Source organism: Zeugodacus cucurbitae, chromosome 3 (assembly GCF_028554725.1).
Source record: "Zeugodacus cucurbitae isolate PBARC_wt_2022May chromosome 3, idZeuCucr1.2, whole genome shotgun sequence".
Classification (NCBI taxonomy): Eukaryota; Metazoa; Arthropoda; class Insecta; order Diptera; family Tephritidae; genus Zeugodacus; species Zeugodacus cucurbitae.
The window spans coordinates 6300785-6319507 of record NC_071668.1 but is presented as its reverse complement, the minus strand read 5'-3'; the positions used below and the strand labels follow the sequence as shown (position 1 = coordinate 6319507).

Below are 18723 nucleotides of genomic sequence, written 5' to 3'. Positions count from 1 at the left end.
GGCTAGGTCATATTGTTCGAATGGACGAAAACACTCCAGCTCTGAAAGTTTTCGATGCAGTACCCGCTGGTGGAAGCCGAGGAAGAGGGAGACCTCCACTCCGATGGAAGGACCAGGTGGGGAAGGACCTGTCTTCACTTGGTATTAGCAATTGGCGTCAAACTGCCAAAAGAAGATATGCGTGGTGCGCTGTTGTGGACTCGGCTATAACCGTGTAGGCGGTGTCTACGCCAGTCAAGCAGAAGAAGAGGGTCTACGTGGACAGAACGATTCCGGCCAAGGCCTGTCAAATCAGCACCATTCTTAAAATTATTTGCGGAATGTTTTCTGCGGCTACAACAACAACAACAACAATATTTGTTTAAGTTCGTTATTAAATAGAGTTCGAAAGAGTCCAGCGTTCGAAATTCGATTTTGTTCAGCGGAAATATGACCTCTATATATTCATATTTCCCAGAGATGGCAGAAGAATGTAAATTTAGCACACATGTGTATGTATATTTTTTAATTAATCCATTTATTTTATTATTTTAGCTAGTTTATTTATAATAAATATATTTCTCAGTGTGCAGCCCACGTGATATACAGTTTCACATAAAGAAACCATGCTTCACGCATGCATAGCACATTTACTGCAACAGCAAATCTGTTTCGAGCGCATTCGCAGCCATTAAATCCTGTTCCAATTGCGTTGCCGTTGCTGCCGTTTGATTGAGAAATAAATCGAAGTCGTAAGCACCATTCTGTGCAGCCACCGAGTCCTTTTGATTCGTTAATGTTTGCGGATTTGACATGAGATCGACACCGTACAGTCCCAACTCTTTGAGCAGTGTCTCATTGCTATCGACATTTTGTTGCGGTGCCGCATCGAGTTCATCCAGCAGATTGCCCTTTTGTTGTATATTCACCACGGGTGCTGGCGTTTCTACAGCTTCTAAGCCACAAACGACTTCTGTGCTCGCTGTGCGTAAACTGTGCGACTCGTTGCGCACGATCGTCTGTTCCTCCTCCTCTTCATCATCCAGATCTTGTGGTTTGAGCGTTGTTGACTTGTATTGGAAGTCAGTTTCTTTGAAATCAACTTCAATGGGAAAGAGTGGCGGCAGCGCTTCTATGCGCTCGACTACCGAACGGTTGAGCTGTGCCAAACTATCGAGCAGACAGCGTAATTGTTTATTCAAATCCATTGCATGCTTGCACTCGAGCAGTTCCATCTTCTCTAACACATCCGTACGCAATTTGGCGAATTTATTACGCGCATCCTGGCGACAACGCAAAATGAGTCTGTACTCGTAATTGCCCGTCTCGACGCGATAGAGTGGATCCTGTAATGCGGCGAAACTGTGCTCTTCGTCGTCCATCTCTTTGACCTTTAAGCAGTAGGAGAGATATGTGAATTTGGCGTCGGCGTAACGGCGTACCGTTAATTTCGTATCCGGTATCGCCTTGTTCAGATATGTGCCCAAATCGGAGAGCACCGGTTTAATTTGCTTGATAATATTCAAACCATCCTTTTCCAGATTGCGATGAAATTCGCCAAACATGCGAAACGCCTCCGATGCGCGCTGTTGCGGTTCACGCGCGCTGATCTGCGTAAAGCAATCGCCAAATGCCTTATATGTCTGCAGCAAATCGTAATAGGCTTTCAGCATACGACGCGCATGCTCCACCAAACCTTTATACATCAATTCGGTGCCCTCAAGCTCTTCCAGTCGCTTGACCAACGAATCATTGCAGAGTATGGCACGTGAAAGACCCAACGTATCGGCCGTATTACTGGACATATTATCCACTATGCGATGCTTTAATTTCTTCAATATGATATCCAACGATTTGCCCTGCTCCGGATCCGCATGCAATTTGTTGTAGTGTATGGTGACCGTTGTGGTGGCGGCCTGTATCATTTTGGCTACTTCCACTTTGGTTTTACCCTTCACACTCACCGAGTTGACAGCCAACAGTTCATCGCCGCTTTGAAGTGAGCCCTCGCGCGCTGCCGGTGTGCCATCGAAGACCTACGGGGAGTCAGAAACTAGTCAATATTTATTATAAAAAATAATTTCTACTTACCTGTACTATATAAAGACAGGGACACAGTGGCGCGCCGCCGCCAATGCTGATGCCTATTAAATTGCTCTGATCCTTCGTAATCACCACCGAACTAACGGTCACCGTCATGCCCCTGTGTTCAAGTATGAATTTTTTGGAAAAATGTTTAATTTTTTTTTGGGGGGAATTCGGAGTTAATTTGGCAATGCTACCATTAGTCTATAGATGCTAATTATGGCAGACATATGTATATAGATGTTAGTATGTTTGAAGATGCATTAGACTATGCAAATATTAAGTAATAAGCAGTGATGTAGGTTACTGGGAGAGTGGAGAGCGTGAGTGAGCACTAAACAATAAGTTAAGAATACATGCATTGAATATATTATGTACATACATACATACATACGTACATATATGGATCTAACACATAACCTACTGCTCAAATACTTTTATTCCAAATCTAAAATCGAGATATGCATATAAATGTACATGTATGTATGTATATGTGAGTATATTAATAATACAGTAATTCGTAGAAATATATAAAAAAATATAGTAATTCTTAGAATTGCGAAAAATATGGTCGCAAAAGTCAAATGTCTACATGTGGCGCCGCGGTTTCGCGGTGTGTCTTGTTTTATGCCTTAAATAACCGATAAAAGTAAATTTATATAATATATTTCTTCTATAAAAAAGTAATAATATTTTTAATGTGAAAAAGCTACGTTTATATTGGTCCTACTGTCATTTTGCACAAATTCAAATTACTAGGGAGTCCATATATGTATAGTCTGGCAAGCGAAACTACAAGGATTGCTTCGTTCCCTCCTTATTGGACAATACGATCGTCTACATTAATGCTAGCTAATATTTCCAGCTAAACTGTATACCAAATACGATGGTTATTTATTGTTGGCGCACAGCAATTATAATGCTGCCTTCGAGCAGGGTGGCATATTTATACACAAATGTTCATAAACCGCGCATTACTAGGCACAACTTACAGGCGTTCTATTTCAAATTTTTGCCTATCGAACTCATTTAAACGTTCGCTTAAAAACGGCACAATAATGTTAGTCTCGGCGACATCAGTATTTGCGGGTGTTGCCTTCCGTTCGGTGTCAATCACTAATTCTACTTCGAAATCGCAATTGCCAGCTTTTAAATTCAGCTCACTTTGTGTTTCCTGTTGTAGCTGTTGTTGTTGTTGTGTTTCCAAAAGCGTAGCACTTTGGGAATACATAAGTACATACATGCAGTTTCAGCGCAAGTGTACCACCATTTATATGTATGTCACAGAGCTAGTACTTACTTCTCGTTGTGTAATAAAGGTGCAACGACGGCGGACTCCGTTAAAATGCTTTTACTATGTACATAAAGTTTGATTTTAATTGAACACAAATTTAGAGAAACAATTTTAGTTTAGAAGATACTTAAATAGACATCACAAATGCAATGATATTGATTATTACTCAGACCACAGTTGTTCAAGAACAGATAAACATATGTGTGAAAATATGTAATGATATTTTGTTTGACCAGCATGCTTTTTAACTTACATTTTATCCTCTTCAAAGAAGTAATCATCGTCGGTGTCCGTTAACATTGTTCCAAATATTATTTAACAGTATTAAATGTTTAAATTATTTAATTTTTTTCCGGTTTTGATTATCTGATTAGAATAGAACGCACATAAAATGATTGCATACTTCTCAGCGATGACAATGACACATTCACAATGATTTCGTTGTCACAACAATACAGGGCGACTCATGTTTTTAAATTTTATTTGTTTAAATGTAATAAATTGTTATACAGTTTTTAATAGCGTGCTGTGTCCACTTTTCGTTCTTTTTGGAGCACACTAATGTTTATAGGGTAGTTGATAAATGTCAAAATAAAAGAATTGTGTTTTTATCACGCTTTTCGTTTGACGGATTCGGCTTTTAAGAAATTATAAACATAGGTAGAAAATGTTAAATTTTTTAAATAAAACCAAGAGTATTTTAATACCAAATTTACGAAACACTCTGACGCGTGCCACCCACGATGCGGTCAAGGAGTCAACAGAAGTTATAGTGCCAACAACTGCGGCTGCACCACCACTTATACTGCCGCAGGACTGGTCGCAATATGAACCAATGAATCGTGCGGTAGCGCGACAAGTTTGGATCGAAAATATTAATGCAGTGCCGGAAAGTAAAGTAGGTATTATCGAATTGCACCCGGACGTGTTTGCAACACAGCCCCGCGTTGATGTCATACAAGAAAATATAGAATGGCAGCGTAAATATCGTTATGTAAGTTTTGCTCATACCAAAACACGCGCGGAAGTGCGTGGTGGTGGAAGAAAACCATGGCCACAAAAGGGAATGGGTCGTGCTCGACATGGCTCCATAAGATCGCCGCTATTTCGTGGTGGTGGCGTTGCGCACGGACCACGTTCACCCACCACACATTTCTACATGCTACCCTTTTACAAGCGTGTAATGGGTTTAACTGCAACGCTCAGTGTAAAGCTTGCACAAGACGATCTACATGTCATTGATAGCGTTGATATGCCCACACGCGATCCACAGTTTATTAAAGATTTGATAAAAGAACGCAATTGGGGACCATCTGTGCTAATTGTGGACAGGTATTTATTTTTTATTTACACATATTTTAAAAAATTCTAAATAATTTATGTTTTCTTCCATGCAGAGATGATATTTTTCCGGAGAATATTTGTTATGCCACTGATGCGCTGGGTTATGTGAATTTAATGCCGTCGTATGGTCTCAATACATACTCCATGCTTAAACACGACACTTTAGTACTAACTGTTAATGCGGTGAAACATATCGAGGAGCGTTTACTGTATCAACTTCATCGAACCGATGCAACGAAGAAAGAAGCCAAATTCAAATTGGATCAAGTTTAAAACATTTGTTTGCTATTTTTCTTGGTCTTGTTGGATTTATTTGTTTTCTTTAAGAAAGCCTCGTCGCTATCCAAGTAATTCAAAACGTTGTATAAATCTAAAATATTCAAATGCAAAATAACCAAAACGCATTTATGCATAGAATAAACAAATGAAAATGTTAGAAATAATTAACTTGCCTTTCGCTGCGCGCATCCTTTTTAACTTATCTAGTGGTACGGGTACCATACTAGATCTGAATGCATCAGGACGTGAGTTTGCAAATTGATTTCTAGGTTCGGACAAAGTTGTCATATTGGGTAATGTTGGCAGAGGACTATCAGCACTAATTAATCTATTTTCTGTATACAATGGATTCTCCGATAACATCATTTGATTTTCGGTTAATAGTGGATAACCAAAATTTGAATTTTGATATGCTACACACATTAAATTGAAAATTTTTATAAAAATTTCAATACTTCGCTTTGGTACTTACGCATATTTGTCGGATATGTTTCGGGATATCCAAATTGACCATAATACGCTGGTAACATTGAACTACCAGGAAAAGGTATTGACGTGTTGGGCTCCAACTGACGCCAATTTGTCAATTCATTAGCGTAGTTAATGTGAGACACTTCGGATGTTGTGGACATCGTCGATGTTCTACATGAGACGCCGAAATTATTTTGAAATGAGTACACACTCGGTCTGTTGTTACGCGTGTAGTGGGAATCTAAACTTTTATCCCTCATTGCCCGCATATCCAATATGCTATCCTCTGTTTTGTTTGAACGTAAAACATTGAACATTTTCTTAAATGCTGACATTTCTGTGTTCACACGCTTTAAGAAATCGAGAGGAGTGGCTTTCGTCCTATTTGCTATTATTATTCACAAATTCATTTAAATTTTTTTTTCGAAGAAATCTTACATAAATAATGTTCCGAAATAACTAAAAGAATTTTGACAAAATATAATACCGAAACGATAAAGTCGCAAAAGACGAATTTTACATAAAAATATGGAAACGTATTTTTTGATTTTACTTAATATTTATTTTTTATCATTATTGAGTTTCAATGACATTTGCGTTTGTCAATACAATTTTTTTTATAATTTTTAAAAATTTTAATTTTAATTGATTGACATATAGTACAGTCAAGACCAAAAAATTCGTTCCCTTCTATTTGTTATATTATTTATGTAATTGATTTGATTTAATGTAATTGACTTTATTTTAATTCCAAATCCATAAAATAATATAATATTAAATTTGTTAAAGAATTCAAATTTACATTGTATCCATTGTCAAGTAGTGATTTTTATATATGTATGTATGTATGTATATATACATGCAAATGCATAAAAAGAAATGAAGAATACTGATTTTATATATGTATGTACTTAAAAAATGGCAGTGAAATTCTGATTGGTTGTACTGTTTTCAATTCAAAACTCATATTTTTTAGTTAGGGTCCATCAGACGTTCACGTATCATCCAACGCAGCTCCGCATGTGAACTTTCGCCGGGTATTTGCTCACGAAAGTGATTCCATTCACTTTGATAGTAGTGATACAATGCGACCGGATCTTTGCTTAGTGGTCGGCGTCGACGTGTCGCTGTGCACTGACGTGGTACTAAACCAGAAGAAATGGAATTCATTAATTGCCTCTGCCTTACTACGATTTATCTATATTACTTACTCAGTACACCTAAAGATCTGGCTGTGGTGTAGCTACCGCCACTCGGACTACGTCTTGGTGCGCCACGTTCGTGAGATGGATATCTAATACGTGCACGTCCACGATCATTATCTCGCGATTCCACCCTTGGATTTGTCACTGTTCCATTTGTTTTAGATTTGACTTCTTTGCCACCAATTGTAGTGGTTACTATTTGACCACGCTTCTGACTCGCCTCCCTGCGCTCTGTTGGTCGCGAGGAGGCACGTTCAGTCGCCTCGGATTGTGGACCTCTCAATTCATTGCATTCACCGAAAGGTACACGATTTTTGCTTTGCCAAGCTTGTTCACGTGATAGATTTTCCGTACCGTAAGTGGAGGTGTGCGACCGTGGACGTTGTTCCGCGATCTTTTTTGCGGACTGTACTTGTTTTTGCGGTTGTTGGGGCTTTTGTTTGGCATTCTGTTTACTCGGGGTACCAACACCCTCGAAAGTTGGACCACGCTGCGTAGTTGTATAGGTGCGTGTAGAATGTGGCTGATTACCTTTCTTTGCCATTCCCGCTCTTGACTCCGCTTGTTGTTGAGACTCTTTCTGATTCAGCGATCGCAAGAAATGCTCGCCCCGATCACGCTTTGACTTTACTTCTATAACATGTTCACCATGCGCATTCTCCTTACCAAGTTTGGCGCGAAAACTGGCAGTTGTACGCTTAAAGAGCTTCTCAAAGTAGTTATCTTGATGAGCATTAATGCCTAGTGTCTCCTCGTATTTAATGAGTTTGCGAAGATCTATGAAATGATGAACATCGTTATAATTATTCGATACAAATTAATTTTGGCTACTGTCTAATGAGAATTTTGATTTTTCTTTACTACTAGACTTCTATGCGGTTGCTATACATACATATATATTGAGTGAGTGGAACTTGTTTCGCAGAACTGCAGTTTTAGGTTATTTAGCAGTGATTTGCTTTTTTATGGTCGACTTACTCAATGCTTTTAGTTGATGTTGTTGTTGTAGCGGCATAAAACATACTCCAAATAATTTTGAGGAATGCTGCCGACTGAACTTCAATCTCAGTTATTTAAGAAAAAACTTTTGAAATCGCTGTATATTACTTCCTCATAGTGTTATTAGCTTTTAGTTAAAACTAAAATACACCACTTTCGATAATTTGTTATTATTTTTTTGTGAAATGAAATCATAAATTTTAAAAATGTTGCTTTTTTCAACCTACGAATTATAAAGCACTATTTTGATTCAAAATAAAAGAAGAAAACAATTTTTTTTAATTGCAAATCGCAGTAATATTTGTTTTAATAATTATCTTTTTATTTGCTTTTTGTATTTAAAGTTAAGTTCATATCTTGGTTGTTGTTTTACAGAACATATGAAAATTATTTTAGTTTCGCTTGAATTCGTTTCAACACATACATACATACAAATGCATTTAGCATTTTACTTTAAATTTGTTTAAACGTATACGATTACAATATGCTACTTAAACGCTAAACTTTACATTACATTCTTTATGTGTAGAAAAAAAAAATAAAATCAACAAAATTCTTTATTTCAGCGCGCATTTCTTTACGGTAAAAATTAAACATTCATATATACTGTATTAGCTGAGGTTTTACAAAATTCTATTTAGGATAACATTATTCACAAAATGAACACTAACTCTACTACATCATATACTGTACATAGTGGAAATTGAGGCTAGTGCATGGGGCAGCCAAAGTTTGTTGTGGTACTTAGTATTAATTTTCGTTTTATTCCTTTTAACTTTATTTTAATTACAAAAATTATATGTATGTGTGTGTGTGTGTGTGTGTATACATTTATATACTTCAACTCAGACAATTACTAAACTACATACATTTCCTTTATATATATATACGCTACTCTTCAAAGCTCTTCATCAACCGTAGTAATGTAGTGTTCTTTTAGACTCCTTCATAAACACATTGATGACGTAACAATATACAACTAATTGCGGGATTGATTTCTTTCACGTCCTTCCTTTCAATATTTCCACCTTGCTGTTGGCGCTCGGTTTTTGTGCCTCCACTATAACAACCTGCTACTCGCCAGTGTGTGGTTGTTGCTTGCTGTGACTGACTGCAGTAGCAGGCACATTAGTTGAACAACATCAATGTTCTTATCTGCGATAACGGTAGCGACGAAATGGTGCACGCAGTCGTCTACATGTCACTCGGACCTCTTTTTTGAGAAACTGTGATATTGCTAAGGATTTGACGGCAGCAGTTGCGGCTTCCGCTGCACAGCTACTGGCTGTGCTATTATTTGGCGCATATTTTGACAAGTCGAATTTACGTTTCGGTGTCTGGTGACTCACACATTGCTCCTGATGATGATGATGATGATTGTGGTGGTGGTGTAGATGTTCGTCATCACATTTATGTTGCGAGTTGCTCATATCCAAATCTGTATCTAGTCCATCTGAAGATACGGTGAAAATATCCGAATTATCGCCCGCCTTCTCGCTGGGGCTAATGCAGCTGCCTAGGCTGCCGTTGAGCAATTGAGGTGTACGTCTCGAACATCCACGTAGCATTTGTGTCGTGGGTGTAGATGTGGCACCGCTGTTATTATTGGTGGCAGTACCATTCGCTAGAAACGAGTTTGCAGTAACGAGTTTATCTTCGTGCGGGCTAGCATTTGTTCGGCGTCGTATGTTTTTACGCACGGGCAAGAAGTTACTATCGTCTTCGTCTTCGCCAGCGGTCCCAACTGCTTCTGTATACAATTCAGCATCTTCTATGTCCTCTTCATCAGCTTCAGCTGCAGCATCAGCGTCGGGCTCCGTGTGTACACCTTCCTCATCAATGGAATCCATTATTGTGTCGCCATCGTCCTCCAGGTCGTCTCCATCATCCTCATCTTCTTCCTCCTCAGGTATACTCTCGCCAGCATCTAACTCCGTTTCATCGTCCGCGCCTGCATCTTCCTCCTCTTCTCCGTCATCATTCTGCAATTTTTGGTTGACATCGCCTTCACTTTGTGGTGGCGTAATAACACCGTTTCGCCGCCGCCGTTGCGTACCTCTACATAGAATGGACTCATCATTTTCATTTTCATCGTCACATTCATTGCCTCCTTTATCCGCTGACAAATTCGTCTCTTCTTTTATCACATTTCCTGTCAACTCACCTATATCTTGCAGGAAACGTATTTTTTGTGCAAGCTTTTGTTGTTGGCGCGCGGAAGTTTTCTTCTTTTGTACTTTTGGCCAGCCCGTGCGGTTGGACTTCAGACATTTCCTTTTGCGGAAATAGTTCTGCATCGATAGCGAGTTGTATAAACAAAGACCGGTGCTTCTACGTTTTCCGCCAACATTTACCGTTTGTTCATCATCGGACGGACTGCCCGTTGCATTCGTAAACAAGTCATACAGATCGAAGTCACTAGAAAAGCAGTCGGTGGGTGGCGGTGTATTTGAGTCGAAGGTTGCGGAAGATATCGCTGCGCTTGTATTAGGTTTGACATCTGTATTTGTTGAGCAACCTGCTCGAAGCGTCTTACTCGTAGACGCAGTGTTCGTTGCAGGTGTTATACTATTCTTCTTGGAGGGTGCGCTTATCATTGCAAGCGGCATCGCTTCTCCACCTTCACAGCCTAAAGATAAATCCTCTTCTAAGTCGTATTCGCTACCGTGTAACTGTAGGTATTTATCAATCTGCCACTCTAGTTGACGAATATTTGTATGTTTCGTCGCAGCGTCGAGTGCCTTTAACGCAGCCGTATCCACCTCGAACTCTAATACGCCCTTTTTGGAACCTGTCTTACGAATGGATGGCAGCGCAGAACCCTGTCCGAGCAGACCACTGTAGCAGTTATGTCGCCTGGCCGTATATCCGCGTCTGCGTCGTTTGCCTGTCGCTGTTGTGGCCGCCACCATCGAATTCGGTGTTTGACTCGTACGGTTAGAGGTGCGGCAAGTGGATTGCAGGAATTTTTGTACGCTATTATAGGTGCGTGATGGTCTGCCATGTGGCGACTTTAGTATCTGCCGACCGCCACGTGTACTTTTCCGTGATTGATTAAGCGCGATTGGCGGCGAGTGATCGTATTTATTTTGACCACGGCGCATGCGTTTCACATTTTCGGATATTTCGGTAGTGAAGCGTAACTCTTCGACGGGTGTTGCCGCAGCGGAACGTGTGTGGCGTGGAGAGCGGAGCACAGGTAAATCATTTACGGATGGTGATGGTTTAGCACTGCACGCTGAATCGGTGTATAATGATGTTGTCGCTACTTTTTGCGCTTTCGTTTTCATTGCTGAATTTACAGCTAAAGCAAGCGCTGATCCAGGTGTGGTAATGGTTGTTGCATCGGTAACTGAAACTGGTGTAGGCGTGGTGGACGGCTCGTCGGTTTCTGAATTCGGTTTACTCTGTGAATCTTGCCGCTGCTTTATAATGCAGCTCACCAATGCAAGCGTTGAAGCGTGTTCGCGCGGAGATTTTCTTGGTGGCAATTCTAAGTTCAGAAAGGCGGCCGCCGCTTTATTCAGATGCTTGTTGAGGTATCTGTTTTTGCTTGTTTTGGTAGTGGCCGTACTGCTGGCACAACTCGTACTACTCGTTGTGCTATGTGTGGAGCCGGCTCGTTGGCGATCGCGCGCCCGCTCCGGAACTGATGTACTAGTGGCTTTGGTATCACATTGCGACTGGCTAGAGTTATTCACCTGTAGTTCAGAGACCAGTTCGGCTTGTCGTTTCTGGAGTTCCTGTTGCTCCTGCCGATAACGTTGTAGAATTTGTAATTTTTTATGTTTATGCTTGTACTGTGTTGTAGATGGCTCGGGCTGCACGTTATTGACATTTCCATCGCTACCTATATTATTTATATTGCCGATGTCATGCGAATTGCAACTGCTCGAATCTCTGGATTTGGTGGCACCCGCTTCCGAATCCTCTAATGGTTCTGATTTTACTTTGGACACTTTTTCTGAAGTGGGAAATCCTTTACTCGCTTCATTTGAGCCTAAACCAATGTTCCTTTGCGTCTCGCAGAGTTTACAGCATGCGCTGGAATCCGACGTTCGTGCGAACGGTATTGGACCAAGTTCATAAGGCAGCTTACGATAATTTGTTAAACCGTAATATTCGTAAAAGCGTTCGGCGCAGTTATCTTGACGTGTGAATACTCGGTACCAAAGATCAGCTGCAGGTATGCGCTCAAAGGAGTATCGCATTTGATTAAGGCGCTCGCTGGCCGTATAATCGAAGTATGATTCAGGAGATTTCTGCTTCGATGGTGAAGAAGATGGCGAGTCCATCTCAACAGACGAGTTTTTATTACTTTTAGCGAATGTGGTTATATTCGGGACCTTAGTTTTGGATGGCTCTTCACTACACTTTTTCCGCTTGCCGCCTCTATGTACTTCGCGTATAATCTTCGTAGTGGCGCAATCTTTTGTGTCAACTAGTGAAAACTCGCTTTTGGTTTTCTGCGCTTCTCGCTTCATAGCCCGCTGTCTTCTGGATGTAGTACCACTACAACCACTCTGCCAAATGTCAGACGAATTGTCAAATGAAATTGATTTATGCCGTCTGCTTTTATAATGTACATAGTCTTCATCGTTTTCGTCATCATTATCAATATCGTCATCATCATCCTCGTCTAAATCTTCACCAAAATATCCACCTGCAAACACTTTGCAAGCATCAGCGCAATTTTCCTCTTCGTCTTCATAGCTACTTGTGTTATCGGACTCACTGTCGCTTTCGCTTTCATCTTCCTTCTTAATATTTTCAACATCCCCCATCCGATCCTCCATTTTTACAACTGACACACTTTGACTAGTCTTCGTCGCCGTCGCTGCCATCAAGGACTTTAGCGTCGTTTCGCTGGCATTCGACTTTTTGTGTCCGGTTACGACCAATTCATTGGCCGCCGCCATTTGTCGATAGTTATGCTTTGCTGCTTCCACGGCTGCACGTAGTAAGCGGCTACTAGTAGTTGCCGCCGTTACGATAGCGGTGGCAGTGCGGCTGCTTTTACGTGTTGCTTCTGGCAGTGTAATTGCCGCTAGAGCAGCTGCGGCGGCATTCGCTTTGGCAGCTGCCGCTGATATGGCAGATTTTGCTGTTTCAGTAACATGACTGCCTACTGCCGGTATCACCACCGACTTTGTAGACACACACTTCCCTGAACTGGGCTTATTCTTCAGTTGTAACTCTGGCTGGATGGGGGCGGTTGGAAAGCGCTGCTTTGTCGTCGTCGACGTTTGACTTTTTCGACGCTTTGCATTGGCGATTGCACGTTTTCCCACCTCCTTACTTACTAAGGCAGACTTTTCGCTATGCTCTGTTGTTATGGCCAGCTCTACTTCCATTGGGCCGTCGCTAGTGCTATCTAAACTTGTTGATGAATAGCTGGCACGTGCATTGTCGGAAGTAGTTTGCCGATCGATATCGGTGGGCAGCTCACTTGATGTACGCTGTTTAGGAAACATAAAACTTTCAGCTTCACCGTTCAGCCGGTTTAACTCGGTAGCACGAACTTTTTTAAATTTCACAATTAGTGAAGGCGATGCTGTGACTGCTTGCTCGCCAACAGAGGGAAAGTCACCTCGTGTTCTGCGTAGGGGTGTACCTACGGTTTCCGGTGTGCCGACTACTTTATACAACGAGGAGGGAGGCAGCATAGCACGTATAGGTGGAGACACCGCCGCCGCTGATGTTTGTTTTCGTCGCGTTGATGCTGCAGGCGTAACCGGTTGGAGAGAGACGGGTTTGGTGTTATTTACGTTGACAGTTGCGCACGTTTCAATACGTTGGAGCTCCAACATGCTGGAAGTGGCAGTGGTGAGCGCCATTTGTTGTTTTAGCGGGCTAGTTTGTGACTTAACAGTTGTTGCAGTAGCCTTAGGAGACTTAGTGGAACGTAAATTTTGAAATTTCTCTGATGAATGTTTCCCTTTAGTGCTGCGCTTCGATTTCTCGCGTAATGTCGGCGAAGGTGTTTGGTGCAACACACCACGACGTGTATCATCTGTAAGCTCCAACACTGGCATTACCATCAATGGCTCTGATCCTTCCAATGGATCAGGTGCATTTACATCACCTACTACTTCAATATTTTCCACTTCCATTTCTTCTAAAACCACTTTTTTATCCTCGTTTAAAAATTTATTCACGTCCGCTGATGTATGTATTAGCGAGTCCAAAGCTATAAAATTCTGCGAGTTCTTGGCAAAGTATTCGTGATCTTTAGTCTTCAAATGTATGGTTAGCGTATCATATTCGATTTTACAGATCTCACAAACGCCGCATTGCTTGTCGCTGGATTCTTTCACTTGTCGGCAGCCAGTCGCTATAGCTCCAGCCGCACCACCAGCTTGTGAATTACGCGGACTACTCTTCACTGTTGTAGCAGAATCTGCAGCGCCGCCGCCAGTACCTTTTTTCAAGGTCTGTACAGCCGCATGTAATGGTCTTTGATGTTGTGAAGATCTTGAACGGGATTTACGCGTCATGTTTCGTTCTTCGTTAGCTTTAGCTACGTTCGTTTTATCCTTTTCTTTTTCACGCACCTCTACGTTTGGTGTAATTTTCTTCTTCGGTGATAACCGAAAAGCGCCGTCCTCACGTGTAAGTTCGATTTTTGGCCACTCAGTGCCGGATGATTTGCGAAAGAGTTGATAGTAAGGTCTATAATTATGTTTGATTGCTTCGATTTTTATAAATCCGCCACCTTTGAGATCGATGGGATCGACAGTGTTACGACCTTTACTCAAGAGTTTGTGTTGATCGTGTCGGGAATTGACACCCAAGTAATCCTTCAGTTCGTGGTGTACCTTCTTGAAGAAATGCAAAGCGTATTCAGTTTGCCAAACAATGTAAGGACTCTGCGTTGCAACAATCGACGACTGTTTGGCAACGTCTTTAATATTTAAGGGCGTTGGTGAATTTTGCGGTTCGGTAACGCCGACACTGACAGCATTAACATTGATAGTGTTGGTGGTTGTGCTAGGACGACGTACACGATTTAGAATTGCGTTGGCTCGTGATTGACGATTGTTGGCTTTTCTGGCAGATCCAGTTGGTGTACTAATACCGCCACTAGCATTATTTTTACCATCCTGTGTTTCGAAATTATATGGAGTTTGCGGTGTGGTTGGTGTTCCTGGTGTTTGAGGTGTACCGGGACGACTGCTTAACGAATTATTATTGTTGTTATTATTACTGTTGTTGTTACCAACAATTGGTGGCAATATCGCTTTGTCGGTAATGAAATGTGTAACACTGGACGTAAGAAAGAATTCTAGCGTCCCTCCAAGTGTACGAATTTGTTCTTCAATGCGTTTAGTTAACTGATGATCGCAAATGTCCAGATAGAACTTGAAATGGCACAAAGGTTTTTTACATTTAATTACTTTGACAGTAGCGCGACGTTGCGGCAAAGGCGTATTCTTGCCGGCACCGACAACGACTGCTTCAGAACCTTCTGCTGTAGTTGATTTTGTAGATACACCAGTGATCGATTGTAGTGGTTGCTGTTGTTGTTGTTGTTGCTGCTGCTGACGATACTGCTCTCGTTCTTGCGATTGCTCTTGCTGAACTTGACTGTTGCTAATTTTTTCTTTGAATTTGCTTTTGTAAATTTCCGATTGTGATTGCATACCTTTAGGTGCAGATTAACTGTTCTCGTTCATACACAATTGTTAGCATATGTTTTTGTTGTGATTCAGTGGATTTGTTATCGTTGTTGCAGCGGTGCAGGTTAAGCAATTGATTGATTGGCGCACACACCAAGAAGTAGAAGAATAAAATAGATAAACAAAATTGTTTTCATTTTATAAAAATAATCTTTGTCATTAGAAAAATTAAAGCAATACGTGTATACATTTAAAATAGTTTATTTTTATGCTTTACTTATGACTAGACGGCAGAATGTAAAATGACCACTAAGGTCATTGACTAAATTTTTCTCTAAAAAAAAAGAAAGTAAAATGTGTATACCTTAAACCAATAGTGAATAGTTAATTTGAAAAAGAGTTAAACATTTGTATGCAATTGTAACACCTACATATATACATACATATATAGAACATACGAGCGCAACATCTACATTCATACGGATATATTGAAAGCAAAATAACACACCCGAGTAATATCCTTTAATGTGAACATTAAAGTTTTGAATGCTGATATGAGACAAATATACAGTTACAAATATTTACTAAATGATTATGGAATGGCTCAACAAACGAAGCTGTATGCATGACACTGCTTTCGGCGAGTTGGTAGTTGGAGTTTAAATCATTTTACTAAGTTAAATTAAAAATCTTCCATAAATGTATGTATGTATAGAAACCTCAAAAATTAAGGAGATTCGATTTTTGAATAATATCAATATTCAAAAATACTTCTAAACACGAATATATGTACATATAAAACAAAAGAATTAACAGTAGCAGTAAAATCTTAAAAATTGCGCCAAGAGGGTTGATAGTATGGTATTTGACTCAGGTAACAAAGTGGTGCGCCTAGTAACAGTCGTTGTCAGAGGAGCAGTTTTTTTTATTTTGATTCTGGGATAAACTACATGTGACTCAAAGAATTCATTATTGCAGCTGTCGTGCGCAATCCGGTCCCTTTTCTTTTGTTCGGTTTTGTTAACCAACTTCCTGAACAACAAAAATATAATGGTCTTCTAGAAGGTATAAAATATTTATTTGTACATAGAGTGGAAGTATTTATTACTAGTTATTATTTACAAATAAATATGGTACCATAAATATTTAAAGTTTGTATTTGCAAAATATACTAAAAGAAAAAATAAAATATATAATTTTTTTTTAATTAGAAATACACCACTGCAAAACGATAACAACACACATCAACATAAACATAACGATACTAAACAAAGTGGAAACACAACATTGTCAAAACAGTTGTGAAGAGGAACAAAACGGAACCGAAAAATTATTTGTAATAATCTTATCGAATTGGAATAAAATATATTAAGTATATAATAATAATGTTCATACTACATTTATACAAAAATACTGGCGATTTAAACTAGAAAGCAACGAGTAGATTTTACTTTGGTGGAGGTTTTCATAGCCTCAACGCACTTTGTTTTTAGCAGTGGTGCAGATATCTCTGCTTTGGTCGCCGCCATTACCTCTCCAACACTAAGATCAGACTCATAACACATAACTAGCACTATACTACAAATAATCGCGGCTACATTTGGTTTGTTGTATGTGTTGTTGTTGCTGCTGCCGCTTATGCCTTTGCCAGCACTCCCGGCAAACACTACTACTGCGTTCGATGTCTGGTCTGTTGCCCAGTCGAATGGCACATAGTATTCATGTTTGTTTTATGTTTTTGATGTACTTATTTGCTGTATTTTCTATTCGTTCACTGTTATGCACAATTTCTGATGGCGAATACTTGTTTCGTTGTCGCATGATATACGCCTTTTACCTAGCAATTACATATGCGTAAATTCTTATTTAATCTTTTAAAATGTGTTGGAAACTTAACTATTTTATTTGACCCTATAATATTGTATATGTATGTGGGTTTCAATGCTATAAACGGTTGAAATATGTAGTCAATACTTCAACGAGGAACAATAACAAAGCAATATGTAGTGGGTATTTGCCAATAACACGTTTGATACTTTTAATTAAACGCGATGTACAGTATAAAAAACGCAATATTCAAAAGTCGGCAATATATTGCGATAATAAGTTAAGTTTTAAAATATATGCCGCGTACATTAGATTGTATGTTAGTCATACATTTCGCTAGCATATATATATATGTACATATATGTAAGTAATTTTTATTATCAGTATTGTTTACCTTTCATGAATTCCTTGAGCTGTTCGGCAGATATGTTTCTGTAACCCAATTCATTTAAATAGTCCAAAATGGCGCGTGCATCCAATGGCAAATGAGACATTTTCCCAGTAGCGACAGCAATAAAAACATCGGAGACCCTCCACTACGGCTGAAGTCGTCAACGTGTGAATAAATTTCGATGAAATGGTATTATTTCACTTGGCTCACTTGGTCTGTAGCGTTTAACTTTTTGTTGTCTATAGTTATTGAATTTCGTTTTGTTTAACTGTTTCAATTTGCTCTTCCCTTGTTTCTCTCTGTTTTATACTTTACTCTTCACTTTCGCTATATTTTTACAAAGTACACCTTCATACATACATTTAGAAGGTTCCAACGTTAACACTTTTCATCTTGATTTTAAGCGGCCATTATATAGCAACGTTCGCCAACTCGCGTTTCTACAACATCAAGCATTACAAAATTATCCAACAATTTCAATTCAGAAAACTAATTTCACAGAAATGCATCAACTCACACACAATTCGTGAAAGCAACGACTATAAAAACCAAACCCAAACGTTTTGCTCTGCCTTACGATGTGTTTCTTCACTCGGTTCACAATTTTTATGCAGCTTAAATTATATTTTTCACCCAATTCACTGGCGCAACTACACTTTATTCTTTTTCAGTCTAATAGTTAAATATTCCTCTGAATTTACAACATTTTTATTAATAAAATTGTAGACAGCGTTCGTTCATCACTTCGCTTTAACCAGTGCTGCCAGTCAATTACACCGAGGTTGGCCAATAGGATAAAATAACTGCATTTACAAAATATTAGTGGAACAGTTGCCACCTATATGCCACAAATTATTAGAAATACCGAACAGTCAGGAGCACGAATCAATTTAAATTCTATGCGAACTAATTTATACACGCGAAGCTAGCAGACTTGGTTTACTTTGATTCTAACTGGCAACGCTAAAAAAATGACGCTCGGCTATTCTTCTCCACTATTCATTCGTTTTGTTTCGTTAAATTCGTTCGTATGCATTCGTTTTATTCGTTGCTGCAGCTGCAGGGGGAATGTTGTAATTCCACATTCCATTTTGTTTCGTGGTGGAGTTTTGATAATGCTGCCAACTGCTTTAAAATGTTTAAAACCATATTTACACTAAAAAAGATCTATCGCTCCTTTGTATGCGATTTTTATGTAAATCCATGACGTTGCAAATACATAAATATTTG

General features: G+C 39.6%; 5 protein-coding genes across 6 annotated transcripts; 1 reads left to right on the top strand and 4 right to left on the bottom strand.

Moving 5' to 3' along the window:
• Positions 1–531: 531 nt before the first annotated feature.
• Positions 532–3770, bottom strand: LOC105218185 (PRKCA-binding protein). Of its 2 annotated transcripts, XM_011193607.3 has the most exons (5): positions 3612–3767; positions 3365–3418; positions 3057–3281; positions 2071–2182; positions 532–2015 (listed from the first exon to the last, which is right to left on the bottom strand). In XM_011193607.3, the coding sequence occupies exons 1-5, from the start codon at positions 3656–3658 to the stop codon at positions 630–632; spliced, it is 1824 nt and encodes a 607-aa protein (XP_011191909.2). In that variant the 5' UTR covers positions 3659–3767; the 3' UTR covers positions 532–629. The 2 variants fall into 2 exon arrangements, with proteins under 2 accessions (XP_011191909.2, XP_011191910.1); XM_011193608.3 differs by lacking the exons at positions 3057–3281; positions 3365–3418 and having other exon boundaries at positions 538–2015; positions 3612–3770.
• Positions 3771–3971: 201 nt separating this feature from the next.
• LOC105218187 (39S ribosomal protein L4, mitochondrial) lies at positions 3972–5145 on the top strand. Its single transcript, XM_011193610.3, has 2 exons — positions 3972–4690; positions 4756–5145. The coding sequence occupies exons 1-2, from the start codon at positions 4026–4028 to the stop codon at positions 4973–4975; spliced, it is 885 nt and encodes a 294-aa protein (XP_011191912.2). The 5' UTR covers positions 3972–4025; the 3' UTR covers positions 4976–5145.
• Positions 4661–5787, bottom strand: Mrpl4_2 (uncharacterized). The gene is made up of 3 exons (XM_011193609.3): positions 5454–5787; positions 5155–5394; positions 4661–5072 (listed from the first exon to the last, which is right to left on the bottom strand). The coding sequence occupies exons 1-3, from the start codon at positions 5785–5787 to the stop codon at positions 4972–4974; spliced, it is 675 nt and encodes a 224-aa protein (XP_011191911.2). The 3' UTR covers positions 4661–4971.
• A 398-nt stretch (positions 5788–6185) lies between these two features.
• LOC105218190 (uncharacterized) lies at positions 6186–7793 on the bottom strand. Its single transcript, XM_011193612.3, has 3 exons — positions 7636–7793; positions 6664–7434; positions 6186–6597 (listed from the first exon to the last, which is right to left on the bottom strand). Exons 1-3 carry the CDS (start codon positions 7670–7672, stop codon positions 6425–6427), a joined length of 981 nt encoding a protein of 326 aa, XP_011191914.2. The 5' UTR covers positions 7673–7793; the 3' UTR covers positions 6186–6424.
• Positions 7794–8462: 669 nt separating this feature from the next.
• LOC105218189 (protein chiffon) lies at positions 8463–17640 on the bottom strand. Its single transcript, XM_011193611.3, has 2 exons — positions 17497–17640; positions 8463–15318 (listed from the first exon to the last, which is right to left on the bottom strand). Exon 2 carries the CDS (start codon positions 15297–15299, stop codon positions 8808–8810), a length of 6492 nt encoding a protein of 2163 aa, XP_011191913.2. The 5' UTR covers positions 15300–15318; positions 17497–17640; the 3' UTR covers positions 8463–8807.
• Positions 17641–18723: the final 1083 nt, after the last annotated feature.